Raw genomic sequence first — 17,679 nt, 5'->3', positions numbered from 1 at the left:
TCTAAGTGTGTAGAAGGGAAGTCCTCCGCGAATTCGGCCGACCTCGAATATCACGAGGGGATCGCGTGGCCTCGACAAGGTCAGCCTCAGTTGCGATGGTAGTGAAAGGGAATGAAGTGACGGATGTCACGACCAAAGCAAAGGGCCGAATGGATCTTGAAAAGCCACGGAGAAAGGGCTTCGTCCGATGGACAATCGGACTTATCGTGAGGTGAGTGATAGCATCGCCATACTTGTATACAGCGAAAAGCCCCTTTTAACATCTTCACTTCTCAGGCTATGTATCTGGTACGCACTCTTGACGCCATTTTTCAGGTGCCCAACCCATCTCGAAGACCTCACAGAGACATCACCTCGAGTCTGCAAGCCCTACCTGATTGCTCGTTCACACGTGGAACCTTATGTGACGCCATATTATGATATTTATGCGGCGCCTTACGTTGATCAAGCCCGGCCTTACGTGAAAGTTTTTAATCAGCGAGTTTATACCCCTGCATCAAAATTTACCAAATCAGGATATGAGAAGTATGGAGCGCCGACATTGAAGCAAGCTCAGGCATATGGGATTGAGCAATGGGAACATCAAGTCTCACCAAGACTACGGACTGCTCAAAATAAGGTTCACCAGGTTTACTTAGCCAAGATTGATCCCCACGTCCAGCAAAGCGTTGATGTTGTCTCTCCATACTGCCAATGGGCCAGCACCGTTGTGCTCAATGTCTATCAGGGCCAACTGGTCCCTTTCTACGCGCGTTCAAAACCTTTCATCGGGAAAGTTTACTCCACCGGCCAGGGTATTTTGGCAACCCATGTCATGCCCGGGGCGCAGTATACCTGGTCATCCGCGATCTACTTTGCTAACAGCTCACTATGGCCTCACGTTACTGGTCTTTACTCTGAACAAGTGGAGCCCCAGCTCGTCAAGATTGGGCAGCGATTGGCAAGCTACAGGGAGGGCAAGCGACTTCGCGCTGTCATAGAGGACGTGGATAGGTACATAAAAGTTCCTTGGTTTATCCAGTCCATAGCATGCTGACCATAAAATTTAGTAGCTCAACAGTCCAGCCCGTTAGCTCTTTGACTACCAAGTCACAAGAACAAATCCACACTTCGACCACTATGACTTCAACCTTCACGCCCCAGGCTTCCGTCCAACCCACTCTAACTCCTACCGAGCAAGCCCAGCAAGTCCGCGAGGAGATAGATTCGGACCTTTGGCGGTGGCAGGAAAGATTTTCTCTCGCGGCCGATAAAGGTATTGAAGACCTTGAGGGACGTATTGGGGAGATCGTGTCCGCCCTGGTTGCAAGCAGCGCGAACACCCATGGCCAGAGCCTTTCTACCGCTCTTCAGTCGGTTTCAGCCGAGCAGATTTCCTCCATGAAACAACGCATCAATGAACTTGCGGGTTCAATGCCAGAGGTGGACGCCCCGGAGATCGAGAAGTCTACTAGCGACTTGCTGATTCGGGAAATCCGAACTTCTGCTATCTCTGTGAGAGATCGCGCCCATGCACTCCGAGAGTGGTCTATCTCGTTCGAGGACGAACTCGTTCGCCGAGTCACTGCTGCTGTCAATTCGACAATAGATGTTCTCGACAGCATTCGCAATCTAGGCTTACAAGAAATTGGCATGCGCTGGGCGTGGATGGATGGTGTCACATACAAGGATTGGGCAAAGTACCATGCCCTCAAAGCCCAACTCGAGGAATGGCGTAACGACATCCGAAATGTCGGCATGAACCACAAATCCGTATCTGACGCCAGAGCCGTGGCGAGTGATATCTTAGATCAAGGCATGCATGAAGCCGAACAAGCTGCCAGGGAACTTGTTCGGTTAAAGGATGTTGGGATCTGGAAGATCGCGGCTCGTGAAGTAAGCGATCATTTTGAAACTCGCACCGAAGCCCCGCCAACAAGGCCCAAGGCCCAAGAAGAGACCGAGGAATCTGACGAAGAAGCTGCCAAGATGGTTTTCGGTAACGATGAGTCTTCCGAAGAGGTGGCAACACCAATATCGGATGACGCTTACGAGGAAACCCCCTTTACCGATGAGCCTTCCGCGGCTGTCAATGCTGAAGCGGACTTTGATGGCGTTAACGAGTCTGTTATGGACGATGATATTGTGGTGGAAAACCAGCCCTCCGCAAGACCCGCCTTTGGTGTTGCGGCTGCAGATGCAAATTTGCATCAAGCGCCTATCCTAGATGATGAGAGCCACAATGTCCAGGACAGTCTGGCAAGTAAGGTTGGCGATACCTACGCCGGGGCCAGCGATGCTGTTAGCGAAGCTGTCTATGGTGCATCGACGACCAACGGAGTCGGTGAGAAGGTAGCATCATTGGCCAGTGAACAGTACTCTGTTGCTTGGTCCGCCGCCTCTACCGTTATCCATGGCACCCCTCTCAGCCCTGTCGAAAAGGTTTACAGCGACGGCTCTGAGAAATATAGCGATGCTGTAGCCGCGTAAGTAGTATAGCATATTCAGCGTGTTTCAAAACTGCACAAAAATCGAATTATCGCTAATGCGAGTTTCTGCCACAGTGCGTCGTCCGTCATCTACGGCACCCCAACACCGGTTGTCCAATCTTTGATGGACGGAGCCAGCTCAACATTTGCTGATTCCACACATCAGGCTAAAGTACTCTATGAGATCGCGAAGTCTCAAGTTCTTAGCCGAATAGCCGAATCTAGCGCTCCTGTTCATGTCCAGATTCTCGCTTCCATAGAGTCGGCCTATTCCGGGTCTCTAAAATACGCCACAGATGAGCTGGAATCGAAGCTCCGCAGTGTTCGTGCTACCCCGACACCATCCAACGTCGGACCTCTGGCCCATATCTCATCCATTGCGTCTTCCCGGCTAAGCCATGGACTCAGCTTAGCATCTGAACAATTAGCTCGAGTGCAGCCACCAGCGACAACAGCCAGTATTCCTCAGGGCGGTCTCGAGCCATTCGTCCTTGATGCGCAGCGTCGCTACTACGAGGCAGTCGGGTTGGCCCATGACCACTACTCTGTCTTTGTCTCTACGGCATCCGAGGCGGTCTATGGTTCTCCAACCCCCACACCAGCCGGAAGCTCTAAGGGGATCATTGAGGAAGCAGGATCTCAATACGAGCATGTGTCCTCGTTAGTTTCTGCCAGCCTTGCCGCTGTCGTCGCATCTGCAAGCTCGGTCATGTCTTCCGCAGATGGCGGCAAAGCACAAAGTATTGTTGAAGATGCTTCATCCCGATACAATGCTGCCCTCTCTGCGGCTTCTTCGTCTCTCTCTGTGGCTTCCATTTCCGCTAGCTCTGTCATCCACGGAACCTCCACGGGCCCTGTAGAGTCCCTTTATAGCCAAGTACCTGAAAAATGGGAAAGCCTCATCTCGAAAGCCAGTGAGCAGATTTATGGTGCGCCAACGCCGTTTCTGCAGCAAGTGGTGAATAATGGGCGTCCGCAGTTTGAGGCAGTCCAAGGGCTTGTCTCTGAACTGATTGCGGGCAAGCAACCTTCATATACGGAGAGTGTGCTGAGCAAACTGAGAGCCGCATATGAGACGCCGTACCCGGCTGTCGCTTTCTCGTCTGCCTCTAGCTACGTTAATGAGGCTTATGGATCTGCGTCCTCCGTCGCTGCTTCTGTTATTTCAGAAGCCCCGAGCGTAGAGGACATCATACAACACGCGAATAACCAACTCCGTGCTGCTGTCGAAACCGCCAGCGTTGGTATCTACGGAACCCCCAAGGGTTCCTACGAGAAAGCCACTGATGCCGCAGCTGATGCGTACTCAACAGCATCGGCTCAGATCATTAGCGCAGTTTACGGCAAGGAATCGAGTTACCTCGATGTCGCTAAGGATGCCATTGAGAATATTCAATCTACAGCCAGCGCTGCTATCTACGGCAAGGAACCCAGCGCAGTGGAGAGTGCAGCTATTCGTCTCGCTAGAGCCAAAAAGGACGCCATGTCTCAGCTGGCTGATCTAGCCGCCAATCTACCGGCTAGCAACGTTATCTTCGAGGCAGTCGAGACCGCCACAGCCCACCTTAAAGATACAACAAGCAGCATCAAGAGTTCCGCAGTTTCAGTCAAAGATGAACTTTGATCGGTTTTTTTCAGCGTCTCTCAACTTTTTCTTTCTTTTTCTTCTTTTGATCCGGACTTAATCATTTTGTTCCGAAAGAAACCCATGTCTTGGGAATGCCATGCGCGGCTCACGACGCATTATTCCCCGTATAATTTGACACGATGGCCATATGCTCATGATTTGCAACATGCACAGACTTGCTTTCTTTTTCCCGCTCTATCTCAATTTTCCTCTCTACTCACTTCCTGGTTGAAATACGAGGCTTGTTTAATGTGAGATATGTTCAGTACATAACGAATGACTTTTTTGAAACTAAATATGTAGTTATGGAATTATTTTGTGTAATTTCTGAGCGGTTGGGTATCCCGACCTCGATGTGTATGTAGCTATCACCCACGGTGTGCATCCCTCCTATCAAACGGGCTAATAAGGATGATTACATAGGTAATGGCAAGAATCTACACATATAAACGGATTCGATTAATCTTGCCTCAGAAATCAATGCACACGTGTTATGTTTATGTGGAGAGAAAAGTGAAATCATGATATTATATAAAATCTACAGCGTCAGAGCCAAGCTCGTAGGTTGAGGGGGGTAGTAGGAAATTCCTCTGTTCCAATATATAAATATATAGAATGAAAATGACGGTCAAGATGGCATCCAACTAGGAAAGATGGAAATGACTGGAGTTCCCATTCTACATCAACTCATTTTGTACATATCCTCCACTCTCTGATCACCTATACTTCATGGTCGAGCCTCTCTTTTCTTTCTTCAACTGCGTCTTGCTCTTTGGGGCATCGGTCTCTTGACCCGCATCACCACCACCCATTCCAGCAAATCCCTTCTTCACACCCATTATCGTGGTGTAGGCGGCGTATACGGAGTATAATGGGATCACAGCCCACAACCACCAGGCCCTGTCATTGAAGAGGCAAACAGTAACAATGCATCCCTGGGTCCAGTAAAGTACATCCCACATATACTCCGTCAGACCGGTGGCGTTGAGATCTTCGCCGGCGGAACGCAGGGAACCATCTTCATTATAACGAGGCCGGCCCATTCGGTCCAAATAATATTCAATTGCAAGGGTCGGAACGGCCAGGAAGAAGTATGGCTTCAGTGAACGCGGCCGCTGGAAGGCAAAGTGCAGTAGGAGGAAGAGCAGGTGCAATGCAGCAGAGATGATGTGCGTACGGCTGAGGACAGCACCATTGCGAGCCGCTAGAGATTTGGTAGCTTTCTGTGATACGGTCAGAATTTTTCAACCCAACGATCGGAGCTAATCCGAGGTTTAGTCGCAGCAAGCAGGCGTCCTCACTACATACCTGAGCCATGGTTGAATGCGATCACCAAGCGATCTGCAATGATCTTTTCTAGAACAGATGCCCTAGATGAATTGACCAGGCTTTTCCCCTCTCAAGTGGCAAGCAGATGATCGGAATTCGAGACTGGGCGGAGAAGGAAGAAGAAGAGAGGGGACCTGCATATGACAGCTATAGCACATTGGGTGATTGTTGCCCTCCACTACCCCCACCGCCCGACAAGAACGGCAGAAATGACAAAGGCCGCCTCAGACCAGAATAACAGAAAGAACGAATCCTATTTGAGCACATCTTGCAGTCCTCCGCTTATTTGGAAATGTTCCTGGCACTCTGAGAGACTCATCCTGCGTCCGCAGATGACGTAACCAGAGGACTCACTCTTCACTTCTTTCTATTCTTCATCCGCTTACCATTTCCGGCTTGGGTTTACATTCCTCATTGTTCCACACCGAGAACACTCGATAGCTCCTGCATCTAGACGAATTCAAACCAAGACATCGGACTTGCTGCTGTCCATGTCTCGTGGCTGTTGATGGGACCATTCGCTCGTGCTGCAACAACCCACTCGATCGCGTCTTTGTTTCCTCCCCGCGTCTTGGAGGACATTACAAAGGCGTCGGACATTGATGCTACAGTAACGCTAAGGAACTGACTCTGCGCATCGCATTATTATCTCCACTTCCAATAATCACTAAAGAATTTCCGCCTTGCCTTGTGCTATCGCATACCGTGTTGCTGACCCCTCACTATGGCCTTGTCCACCGGGCATGTTGCCAGCCAGCTAAGGCACCTCATCTATTACCAGCTCGACAATAACCTAATCCGCAATGCGCTCTTCCTCGCTTCACGCCTCCTCGCATATGAACCACGATCATTTGAGGCCCAATATCTGCTCGCCCTTTGCCACCTACACAATGGAGAAGTGAAGGCGGCGTTCGAATGCAGCCAGCCTTCGGGCTCACGTGGTCTGCATGCTGGTTGTGCATATGTCTTTGCTCAGACCTGCTTAGACTTGGGGAAATACTTGGATGGTGTTACGGCTCTGGAGCGTAGCAAACCCCTCTGGGTCACTAAGAACCACTGGAGTAAGTGCCAGCAAACTTTTCCTTCAATTCCAAGCTCACTTGCTAACCACATTGTAGACAAGCATAGTGAGACTCAGCGACAGCACCTGCCTGATGCTGCAGCTGTGTATTCTTTGCAAGGGAAACTTTGGCACGCACATAAAGATTTGACAAAAGCAGTTGACTGTTACGTGGAGGCACTGAAACTGAACCCCTTCATGTGGGATGCTTTCCTAGGGCTTTGCGAAACAGGTATTGATTTAACTTCTTCTCTCAAGGCGATTTTTTCTAATGCAATATCAGGTGTCAATATTCGTGTCCCGAATATCTTTCAACTTAGCCCAGAACTTCTTGCAATAATATCTTCATCGCCGGAGGAAATAACTACTGTGCAGGACCACGTGGCTTACGAAGAAGGGAATTTCCCAATGCAGCCTCCAAATAACCCTGAATCCGACCCTTTTATGGTCTCTGCCTCCCGTGGCGAAACTGACACCACATTTGGAAGCTCTGCTCTTTGGGAAAAGTTAAATGGGAGCTCTGTTAATTTTGCTGCTATGGCACAGCCGGTTTTCCACGACGGAATGGAGACCCCAGGCGCACAGAGCAGTGGCTCTGATGACTTCCGCATTGCGAATGGCGTCACAGACCCAGAAGCTGGATGGGAAGCACCCTTGGCCCCTGCCCGAAAGACACGGACAATCCAAACTATGAGCCTTGACCATACCGGGCAACCTCCGCCGCGAATGCGTCCAACGGGAATCAGACCTCGCCACAAGACGCGGACCGAACCAGAGACTCAGCCAGCTGCTCCGGTAGAACGAGATTCCTCTCTTGTATCGAGATTCGGGGACCGCAAGCGCACAGTCTCTGGGCAAGTGGCCCATCCACTTCCCTCATCACAACCGAGTGAACCAGGTGCTCCCCAGCGCCGAAGCGTTCGCCTCTTCAACCAGATCAAACCTACAAGCAGCAAGCTTTCAAACAGCACGCTTACTGGCAGAGACGGTCGCGAGATGAAGAAGTTGAGAGGAGGCCCTACAAAAGGACGAGTAGGAGGTGTGCCCACTGTCGGCCGTGTCGTGAGTGGCAATCGAAAACCCATTGAGACACCCGACAATGATGGTAAAGATAATCGGACTGGCTTGTCTCAATCGCATCATCTCGTCCCCCCATTACCCAAAAATGCCGAAAAAACTAAAGAGCTTGAAGCCTTGGATTGGCTTTTGGGTCTTTTCAATAAACTTGCGTCTGGATATTTCTCATTGAGCCGTTACAGGTGCGCGGATGCCATCAGCTCTTTCAATTCTCTCTCGCAAGGCCAGCGCGAAACACCTTGGGTTTTGTCTCAACTTGGACGGACCTATTTCGAACAAGCAAGCTACACAGAAGCCGCGAAGTACTTTTCTAGGGTTCAAAAATTAGCGCCCTCCCGCATCGAGGATATGGAGATCTACTCGACCGTCTTATGGCATCTGAAAAGTGATGTAGAACTGGCTTACTTGGCGCATCAGCTACTCGAAGCTGATCGCCTATCCCCTCAGGCGTGGTGTGCTATTGGCAACTCTTTTTCTCACCAACGGGATCATGATCAAGCACTCAAGTGCTTCAAGCGTGCGACTATGCTCGATCCTGAATTTGCATATGCTTTCACGCTACAGGGACATGAATATGTCGCCAACGAAGAATACGACAAGGCATTGGAGGCCTATCGCCACGGCATCAACGCGGACAATCGACATTACAATGCTTGGTACGGACTGGGAACGGTGTATGACAAGATGGGCAAGCTTGACTTCGCTGAGCAGCACTTCCGCAATGCAGCCAGCATCAACCCGACAAACGCGGTGCTCATTTGCTGCATTGGTCTGGTACTGGAGAAAATGAACAATCCCCAAGATGCCCTGGTCCACTACGGACGAGCCTCCTCGCTAGCCCCCAACTCGGTATTAGCCAAGTTCCGCAAGGCGCGCGTACTTATGAAGCTGCGCGAGTACAAGTTTGCTTTGGCAGAATTAAAGGTCCTCAAGGACATGGCGCCGGACGAGGCAAACGTGCACTACCTTCTTGGAAAGCTGTACAAAATGCTCCACGACAAGGCCAATGCTATCAAGCATTTCACGGCAGCCTTGAACTTGGACCCAAAGGTACGTCTTAGAGTTTTTTTTTTTAGATTCCCCTCTCTTTTTTAAGTTCTTTCTGATTATGATCTCACACAGGCTGCACAATACATCAAGGATGCAATGGAGTCGTTAGACGACGACGATATGGAGGATGAGGACATAGCGTAGACGTAATGTCTCAGGTCTTTCTATTGGGTTCCCACGGGGGCCCTCTCTTATGAACTCGGCGTTTGAGGGCCTCTTTGCACGGCATCACTGTGGAGTTTTCTTTTCCAGGTTTAGACATCTGGCATATGATGGTGTTCTGTACATTAGTTTCACGGTTTTCCCTGGGCATGCATCATGAGGATGGTGAATGCATAATTCTATTATTTTTTGAGGATAGAGATTCTCATTATTGGCTGAATCCTTAAAATATACTTTGATTCTGGTGTAAATACCCCCGCAAGTGCCCTGGTGACACCGTCATATACACATACCAGGCGGTGAGTCGGCATCGGGGCAGAAAAACGATTCAACTCTCTACCATTTGCCCTTCTCCACAAGCCATGCATGGCTCAATCTTGGATTTGATCTGTTATTCCTCTTTTCTTCGCTGATTCCATCCTCGTATTCAAGTCGTGGGCTGGCTGTTGTCCATATACTAGTGAACAAGGTACGTCCCCTCTCATGAAGTATAATTTTCACCCTCTAACCGCATTTACCTAGCTCTTCTTGATCGCCCAACAACCGTCAACATGTCTTTCGGATCTTATATTGTTTCAGGTGTTACCTCTTTCGTGGTAGTGACCGTCTCCCTCTTTGCACTCGGTCAAAAAGTGCCTCGCGCCGCTTTTGTCGCCCGGTGTCTCGCCTCGTATGGCTGTCTCCTCGTCAGTGCCGCGTACGGTGTGCTCGTCTCGATCTGTCTGCGGCTAGTTGGATACGGCCGTGTTTCGCAGTGGGCAGCAGGCCGTAGCTTTAAGTGGCTGATGCGGTTCACAACTGGCGTTAAGTTCGAGGTTGTCGAAGGCGAAGAATACCTCTCCACACGTCCGGCCGTTTTCATTGGTAACCACCAGACTGAGCTTGACGTGTTGATGCTTGGCAGTGTCTTCCCGCCATACTGCAGTGTGACTGCCAAGAAGTCACTGCGGAATATTCCTTTCCTGGGCTGGTTCATGTCTCTGTCCCGGACTGTGTTCATTGACCGTGCCAACCGGGAGACAGCCCTCAAGGCTTTCGATGGTGCCGCCGCCGAGATGCGCAATCACCGCCAGAGCGTTTTCATTTTCGCTGAGGGCACCCGGAGTTACTCCGACGAGCCTACTCTCCTACCTTTTAAGAAAGGTGCTTTCCACCTCGCTGTCAAGGCCGGTGCGCCAATTGTGCCGATTGTGACAGAGAACTATTCGCACGTTCTGTCGCCTCGTGCCTGGCGATTCAACGCTGGGACTATCAAAATTAAGGGTGGGTGTTATTAAAAGTTGCCAATATATGTCATATAGAACATGGCTAACAATTTTGGAACAGTTTTACCTCCCATTTTGACTCAGGATTTGACATCGAGCGATGTCGATAGCTTGACCCAGTCGACGCGGGATTCAATGCTCAAAACTCTTGAAGAAATGTCTCATGTACAGAAGAACGAAGTCGATGTTTCTCGCACCAACGGCGTCTCCAGCGCCATTGAAATCTAAGTGGCAAACAAAATTGTGATTCGTCACATAGCTCCGTGCTCGGCATTTGCCATCTGTCTCTCCTGGTTTGAGTGCAAAATTCAAAGTTCACAACAGCAGAGAGCAAACGCAGAGTCCACAATTAACGAAGAAGAAATCCGCCCTTCATACACTACAGTATAATCCTGCCCAATTCTTCGGTACCTACTCCAGTTCGACCCAACAAACAGAATTTGAGGGCCTCAGACGTGGAACCTATCCGACACTACCCGACACTGCTCATGAGAACAACAATGATCTAGATATCGGCATTGCCTTCTAACATCATCTTCTCTCTTGATTCGCCTCTCCCCCCTTTTCAATTCAAAATGTATATATCCTTAGCGTAAACGCATGACACGACCCGGCTACTGTTAGATACTCGCTTTTGTTACTTATATATTTGATTTTACATTAGACCACAGAACATAGATAGGCTTGGGCTTCTTACTCGTCTTTTTTCGTGCAACATATACTTCGTCTTCGAATATTGACTTTGGGTTCGATCTAAATCACATCGGAGAGTGAAAATTCACAGAGGCTTATTAGGGATAAACATCTAAGCGGCACTCGACTAGCTAAGAACAGATTACACTTGAAACAAAAGTCCCTAAAGATGGGAGGAATATTTGATTTTCGCTAATCACAACAAAGCAATGCAGAAATATGCTCAAGGGGAATCATCGCGAAATCTCGCTCAGAAAGGAGTATGAGATGAGGAGATGCAACATGCAGGTAACTCAGGGATGATTACTGGTTCATATCCCAGGAAGAAGGGACTTAGAAGCTCGGTGGGTTCCGTAGATGCTCGCAGCGGCCCTCGGCACAGGGCCGAATATCAATGTCAATATCAACCTCCTGCATGGGCAACCAGGGGTCTACAATCGCCGAGCCAACGCACCAGGGGTCCCGGTCGCCGACTGTGCGAAGCGCATTGGGGGGAATTCGGACGTTCTGATGTTCAATTTCAGGGTCGAGGGCTGTGATATACCCAGGTAGGTGATGATCGCTGCCATTCACGGCCATCTGCTGCGAAATGGCTCCAATATTGGGGCCTGAAGCGGCTATAGCGACGATGTAGTCGGACTCGAAGCCGACGAGCTGAACTCGCACAGAATGGTCAGGAATGCCACGTAAGGATATTTTGACATCGGAGTAAGGCCGGCCCCAATTTTCGACTGAGGGCGCATTGAGAGTTGTAGGAGTGAGAGGGCGACCTGGAAATCCAAGTTTCTGTACGGGTTCTGGGGGAATGACATTTGTGAATTCCAGATCCTTTATCCAAGAGGCCAGAAGGCCGTCCCCGGTCATTTTCAAGTAAGCCTCCTTGAGAGCCCAAATTGAGTAGAACAGCCGAATGCCGTAGGCAGCATGGACTTCCTCGTTGTCTTTTCTCGGGTCAATTTTACTCAGACCAAGCTCACGAGCCAATTTAAGAGTCGCGTACGGGTTCTTGATGGTCGCAAGCTCACGGAGTGAGAGAACATCACTGAAGACATCCACGAAAGTTGCCAGGTCGGCAAGAGTCTTCGGTGGACGATTAGCACGACGGCGAGAGGGTTCGTCAACACAGGCAATGTCAATTCCCACGCGAGGCAAGCCTTGTGGTTCGCCGGTTAAGGAGTGGGCTGTTGCGGCACGCGTGCCTGCGAACAAAGTGAGACCAGCCTGGTGGCTGACGTTGAAATCAAGACTTGAGTCGTAGAATGGACGATTTTCGGGAATAGGAGTACGCTGAATCGTAACCTTGCTCCAGGGAGTGCCAGTGGCTTGGTGAACATAGTAATATTTCAGTAGCTGGGAGGCCAAGGACAGGCGTTTGTCCGAAGTTTGGTAGTACTTCTTGACAGCTACCTGATCAGACTCATTCAGAGTTTGGAGAAAAGGAAGGTCAAAGGATTTTTCATCCCAACGTCTGACATCGATGTACCATCGGACCAACGTGGGCTGGCCCTTTAAGATGTCGTTCTGTTTAATCTCATTGGAATCCGCTTTGGTCTGCACTTTATCAGTGGGTAATTCCTGAAGGGCCAGTAGCTACTTACACGTCCAGATACACCGAGGTCTACCATTGCATTGTTATCATGGGGTCTCGTATACTCGTACCAGCCTAGGATGCAGCATCCCACCTAAATAGAAGCGCCTTATCAGAGTTCTTATCTATCAACACGTGCCGATAATACAACGGCGTACCTAAGAGAGGAAAAAAATCATTGGAACTAGTGTGATATACCAGGTAGGGCTACCTGATCAGTCTTTCTGTAGGTAAATTTGATTTCTATACTATCATGACTGGGGTTATCCAGTCAACTTCCCAGCCAAAAACTTTGGAGTAAAGTCCGAGAGTATCCCGACATGCGCCACAGAGATATCACGTGGAGATAAGCTCCCCGCCGGGAAGTTAAAGGCACGTGCTCCAAACGAGTCATCAATATCAAGAATTCGAGGTCTTCGATTCTTATCTTTCGAGACAATGGCTATCACTGTTGGAGTTCTGGCCCTGCAGGGCGCTTTTTTTGAGCATGTGCAGCTTTTGAAAAAAGCCGCTGAGCAAGTGACGCCGTCGGAATGGCACTTCATCGAAGTACGAACGCCACAAGAACTGGCAACATGCGATGGCCTGGTCTTGCCCGGAGGCGAGAGTACCACCATGTCTTTGGTCGCAGCAAGGTCAAATCTCCTCGAGCCATTGCGGGAATTTGTAAAGTAAGTGAATTTGATTAGTTCATATGAATTCAATCTAATACGTTGGGTATGTGTAGAGTGGATCGCAAACCAACTTGGGGTACATGCGCCGGGCTCATTTTGCTCGCCGAGTCTGCCAACAAGACAAAAAAAGGAGGGCAAGAGCTGATCGGTGGTCTTGATGTGCGAGTGAACCGAAACCACTTCGGTCGACAGACAGAAAGCTTCCAAGGCCCGTTGGATCTGCCATTCTTGGGTCAGGACGCGCCTCCCTTCCCAGCAGTATTCATTCGAGCCCCTATCGTCGAAAAGATTCTTCCCCATCATGAGGGCATCCAAAAAGAAGAGATTCAACAGGAAGATGTTGTCGTGGCACCATCCAGAGAAGCACGGGACTCAGTGGCGCAAGCAGCAACAGCAGAGCACGTTGAGGTACTAGCAACATTAGTGAGACCGGCAGCTCAACCCGCCACGGGGGGTGGAGATATCAATTCAGACCGGGGAAGTGGCGACATTGTTGCAGTGCGACAGGGCAATGTATTCGGCACCAGCTTTCACCCGGAGCTGACAGGTGACGCAAGAATCCACACTTGGTGGTTGCGCGAAGTTCAAGCAGCAGTGCTGAAACGAGACAAGTTAAAGCAATAATTCACCAGCATTAGAAGGTGGAAAAAAAGACAGTTGTAAATAGGGTATTCGGTGAATAGACATTTCCTCTTTCTGCTAATTGGATTCACCCTTCCATGAAGTAACGCCATTGCTTTGCCAAGCCAGTCCTTTTCCATTATGTCCCGACCTATCTTCCAGCACCGTATTCGTCCTCCTCGCGCTGGCGCTGCTCATCATAGGCGCGGCCATATCCACCACGGCCCGGATCGTATTCTTCGCGGTATTCATCGCGCACTTGACCGCCCGATTTGCCTCGTCTGCAGCGAAAGTCAGTAAGTACGAGCTTAAAGCCGCCATTGGTGAAGACCACATACCCAAATTGCCGTCCTTCTTCAAATCCAGGGTCAAGGTCTGTCCGAATGATCCGCTCGTCCAGCTTGGTTCCTCCGATGTACTTCAAGCAATCTAGCGCATCCTGATGGGTATAATACTCGACAAAGCAAAAGCCGCAGGGTGTTTTGTTGAATCGGTCGAGGCCCATTACAAGTCGCTTGATCTCGCCGCACCTAGAATTCGAGGTTAATCATAATTCGAAGAGACTCGAAAGCGCATTCTCACTTGGCGAAGAGTTCATGAATCTGTTCCTCGGTGGTATAAAACGAACTTGGGTTGGTTAGTAAGACAATTGCGTCTAAGTTATTGCATGCTTGCATACAGATTTCCCACGTAGAGGGTTGTCGCATTTTTCAATTTGTCATCGGGTTTCTCCTGTTGCTGCGGTTCCTCCTCCTCACGATCATTGTATCTGCGTCGCTTGTTCTGTGGACAGTTTGTTCAGCCTCTATAGCCTATTTGGACTGGTTTCGACACAGCTTGGTAAAGGGCAGTCAGTCCAGGGCGAGTACTCACCTTGCTGACGTAGTAGGCGCTTGGTCGATCCAGTCGGTCGACCGTGTTTACAGCCAGCAAACTCATAGTGAATTGAGATAAAGGTTGAACTTGGAGTGTGTGGTTGACGGCAGGTAGTTGGGGAAGCAAAGCAGCTCGGAGCTCTTCGAAAGATCTTGGCACCCAAGAATTCCACTCCGCATCAACAACTTTGCTTTCGTCAACTTTGTTTTTTTTCCCACATACGCTACTCGTCTGCTATTTCCGACCGCCCCAGGATGATCTGAAACTGTCAACACCCTCCGATTATACAATTTATTTTACGAATCGTCCTTAATGCCGAAGGTCAACAGTTATGCGCCTGCCTGGCTGTGCCGGCCCTCACCTGGCGCAAAGTTCCTGTCTAGCAGTTCAGCCCAGAGCCCAGGGGAGGACCTGCAAACTGGATCCAAGCCCATGAGAAATGGAGCTACACGAACGATCGCCAAGAGAGGCAATGAGGTGTTCGCTGTTGTTGACAATGAAATACGGTGGTCAAACCTTGCCCGACTCAAAGACCAATGGCAACAAGAGATTAAGCAGAAAAAGGGATATGCTAGTCAAGCTGAAGAGCAAATTGACCTCAGCCAGGTTCCTCCCTACAGGGTATGCAAAGCTATTCCACCCAATATCCGACTTAAATTGAATGCGACTAACAGTTCCGCAGGTCTTAGCAGTGCCCGTGTATGGACAGATCAAACAGATCATCCCCTCTCCGAATGGCGCCTTCCTTGCCATAGTCACTGAACACACCGTTCATATCTCCGTTCTTCCCGATTCTTCACACCTTTCGTCCTCCGACTCCGACTCTATCCGGCTGAAGACATATCAGTTAGGACCGACAACCCATGTTATTCCTGAGGCTCCGGTGGTCTCTGCGCTATGGCATCCACTGGGGTTGCACACCAATTTAGGAGGCTGCATTGTTACTGTCACGGCTGACGCTGCAGTACGTGTCTGGGAGTTGGACCGGAATAACCACTGGTCCTTCGACCAGCCGACTCTAGCAATCGATCTGAAGAAACTTGTCGATGGGACCTCGTGCGACCAGGACTTCGCGCCTTCTGGATTTGGCAAAAGCAAGGGATTCTCCGCTGATGTTATTGATATGGAGGTTGCGTCGGCCTGTTTCGCTGGCAATGGGAATGAGAAAGAAGATGCGTGGGCGCCTATGACCCTGTGGGTAGCCATGAGACCCGGTGATCTCTATGCGCTTTGTCCTCTGTTGCCTTTTAAGTGGCAAGCCCCTTCTACGACCATCCCTTCCCTCTCTGCAGCGATTATTCCGAAACTCGGTGCTTTAGAACAGGAATCCCAGGAATCGGAGGAGGAACTGATTGCCTGCCGGCAACAGTATGACTGGCTTTCTGAGCTTGATGAACAAGAACCTCTGGATGCGCCTTCTGGATCACGAACAATTCAAGGCGCAGATGTGTTCACGCGCCCGGCCAATCCTAGCGCTATTCCAAGATTACAAGGGCCTTTCCGCTTCGAAACTGGCGATGAGCTCGATGATTTGGATCTTTGTGATCTTCTTGTTATTGCCGCCAGTCTAAACGTCGAGGATCTCATGATGGGCGAGGAAGAAGAATTAGCCGTGGAAACTGGGGACCAAGATAAGCTTTCGGCAACAGTTCTCTCTCTTACTAGTGGGAATGGCCGAGTTCACATCTGTCTAGAGCTCGATGGCGTTGAAGGACAATGGCTACCTAAAGCTAGAAAGAACGCGTTCCAAACTCCTGTTTCAGAGCCGACTGAATTGGTCCTGGTCGAATCACTAGATACGATCAAGGATGGGGAGGAAACAACCTCATGGCCTACTTTCACCAAGGATATCCATTCTCGATACTCATTCTTTGTCACCACTGCCACCAACGTGGTGTTTATATCTCTCTCCGGTTGGGTACAGAGACTGGAGGCTGAGTTGCAAGCTGAAGACACTGCAGGTTCCGCTTTCCGTCTCCAGGTTCTATGCGACGGGAATGTGACCAACCGAGAGAGAATTTTGCAGGTTTCGAATGCCGATATTACCGCGCAAAACGAACATCTTGCCACGTCTCTTGTTTTCTATGACTTTGACATTGGCTACTTGCTCCTCACCTACCATCCATCTAACCCTTATGCAGTTGTAATGGATACACCAGAAGATTCTCTCTCCTTGGCACTAGACAAATCACTGTATGAGCCCAGAGCCTCAGCGCCAGGCTCGCTTCTTTTGTCGCCGAGCCGGGCCCCGTATCAGGTTCCCGCCATTTTCTATGCCAACTCTCCGCTGGATTCTTTCGTCGAGAAGCATGTCCCGCATCGGCAACGCCATACGCTCAAGGAGCAAGTTCGCCTGTCTCCTGCGACATTGGATCTTGTGGCCACTGCGCATCGCGTGCTATCTGCTCATACCAATGCTCTTGAGCGAGCTGCTTCGGATTTATTCCGCCGCTGTGAGCGGCTGCAGGGCGAGATGCAGGACCAATTGAAGCAGCTTGCAGACGTTGCAGAGCGTGTCAAGGGTGTCACGAGTGAGATTGGGGAAGATGGGCATCGCAAGGACGGAGTACGAAATGGAGAAGCGCTGGATAAAAGATTGCAAGCCGCCCAGAACAAGCAAAGTGAACTGAACCGACGATATGAGGCACTACGCACGAAGGTCCTAAATTCTGGAGGTCGTCCTCTGAGTGAGAGGGAGAAGGCATGGATAATTGAGGTGAAGACATTGTCTGCATCCTTACAGCAAGGCGAAGAGCAAGAGGGGGATCAGCCATTGATCTCGCGGTTGGAGACTGTAAGTTTTATCTTTCTTGCATTCGCCATAGCAAAACTCACATTTCATCTAGGTTAAACGACTTGCTCTGGATCTTATGGCCCAGACCAAGTCTGTCGCGGGCAAATTGCCCTCTCCGGAACTTGGAACCCCGTCCTCTCCTGGGGGCCCGCCTAAGGTGCCCCAACGACTGCAACGGGCTAAGGTTGCAGATGCGATGAGGATGGTCGAACGAGAGTGAGTTGCCTCTTTTATTCTCCTATTAATGAATCAATGACTAACGTTCTTCAAGATCCGCTGTTATTGACGCGATTACCTCACGTTTGGAACGATTGAACACGAGTCTATGAGCTGTCTACTCTGCATGTTGTCGGGGGATGTAGTTTTTCACATTGACGGAGTATGTTATTACGCAT

The 17,679-nt window shown here is 49.9% G+C and overlaps 8 protein-coding genes across 8 annotated transcripts; 5 read left to right on the top strand and 3 right to left on the bottom strand.

Annotated features, from left to right (window-relative positions):
- Positions 1 to 95: 95 nt before the first annotated feature.
- Positions 96 to 4,092, top strand: LCP9604111_4226 (uncharacterized protein; the record flags this gene model as incomplete). Its single annotated transcript, XM_039071902.1, has 4 exons — positions 96 to 211; positions 277 to 993; positions 1,050 to 2,465; positions 2,544 to 4,092. The coding sequence occupies 4 exons, from the start codon at positions 96 to 98 to the stop codon at positions 4,090 to 4,092; spliced, it is 3,798 nt and encodes a 1,265-aa protein (XP_038929788.1).
- Positions 4,093 to 4,811: 719 nt separating this feature from the next.
- On the bottom strand, positions 4,812 to 5,412 carry LCP9604111_4225 (SND2/TMEM208 family protein; the record flags this gene model as incomplete). The annotated part of the gene is made up of 2 exons (XM_039071901.1): positions 4,812 to 5,318; positions 5,404 to 5,412. 2 exons carry the CDS (start codon positions 5,410 to 5,412, stop codon positions 4,812 to 4,814), a joined length of 516 nt encoding a protein of 171 aa, XP_038929787.1.
- A 736-nt stretch (positions 5,413 to 6,148) lies between these two features.
- LCP9604111_4224 (anaphase promoting complex subunit bimA) lies at positions 6,149 to 8,755 on the top strand (the record flags this gene model as incomplete). The annotated part of the gene is made up of 4 exons (XM_039071900.1): positions 6,149 to 6,485; positions 6,543 to 6,716; positions 6,768 to 8,611; positions 8,684 to 8,755. The coding sequence occupies 4 exons, from the start codon at positions 6,149 to 6,151 to the stop codon at positions 8,753 to 8,755; spliced, it is 2,427 nt and encodes an 808-aa protein (XP_038929786.1).
- Positions 8,756 to 8,929: 174 nt separating this feature from the next.
- Positions 8,930 to 10,266, top strand: LCP9604111_4223 (1-acylglycerol-3-phosphate O-acyltransferase SLC1; the record flags this gene model as incomplete). Its single annotated transcript, XM_039071899.1, has 4 exons — positions 8,930 to 8,938; positions 9,206 to 9,242; positions 9,296 to 10,036; positions 10,100 to 10,266. 4 exons carry the CDS (start codon positions 8,930 to 8,932, stop codon positions 10,264 to 10,266), a joined length of 954 nt encoding a protein of 317 aa, XP_038929785.1.
- A 798-nt stretch (positions 10,267 to 11,064) lies between these two features.
- Positions 11,065 to 12,356, bottom strand: LCP9604111_4222 (4'-phosphopantetheinyl transferase family protein; the record flags this gene model as incomplete). Its single annotated transcript, XM_039071898.1, has 2 exons — positions 11,065 to 12,282; positions 12,330 to 12,356. The coding sequence occupies 2 exons, from the start codon at positions 12,354 to 12,356 to the stop codon at positions 11,065 to 11,067; spliced, it is 1,245 nt and encodes a 414-aa protein (XP_038929784.1).
- A 401-nt stretch (positions 12,357 to 12,757) lies between these two features.
- LCP9604111_4221 (pyridoxal 5'-phosphate synthase glutaminase subunit PdxT) lies at positions 12,758 to 13,617 on the top strand (the record flags this gene model as incomplete). The annotated part of the gene is made up of 2 exons (XM_039071897.1): positions 12,758 to 12,990; positions 13,047 to 13,617. The coding sequence occupies 2 exons, from the start codon at positions 12,758 to 12,760 to the stop codon at positions 13,615 to 13,617; spliced, it is 804 nt and encodes a 267-aa protein (XP_038929783.1).
- Positions 13,618 to 13,765: 148 nt separating this feature from the next.
- LCP9604111_4220 (nuclear cap-binding protein subunit CBC2) lies at positions 13,766 to 14,553 on the bottom strand (the record flags this gene model as incomplete). Its single annotated transcript, XM_039071896.1, has 5 exons — positions 13,766 to 13,895; positions 13,953 to 14,144; positions 14,197 to 14,241; positions 14,294 to 14,397; positions 14,488 to 14,553. The coding sequence occupies 5 exons, from the start codon at positions 14,551 to 14,553 to the stop codon at positions 13,766 to 13,768; spliced, it is 537 nt and encodes a 178-aa protein (XP_038929782.1).
- A 249-nt stretch (positions 14,554 to 14,802) lies between these two features.
- LCP9604111_4219 (uncharacterized protein) lies at positions 14,803 to 17,613 on the top strand (the record flags this gene model as incomplete). The annotated part of the gene is made up of 4 exons (XM_039071894.1): positions 14,803 to 15,111; positions 15,173 to 17,284; positions 17,337 to 17,500; positions 17,556 to 17,613. The coding sequence occupies 4 exons, from the start codon at positions 14,803 to 14,805 to the stop codon at positions 17,611 to 17,613; spliced, it is 2,643 nt and encodes an 880-aa protein (XP_038929781.1).
- Positions 17,614 to 17,679: the final 66 nt, after the last annotated feature.

Source organism: Penicillium roqueforti, assembly GCF_015533775.1.
Source record: "Penicillium roqueforti strain LCP96 04111 chromosome Unknown scaffold_08, whole genome shotgun sequence".
NCBI lineage: Eukaryota > Fungi > Ascomycota > Eurotiomycetes > Eurotiales > Aspergillaceae > Penicillium > Penicillium roqueforti.
This window is presented reverse-complemented; position numbering and strand designations above follow the sequence as displayed.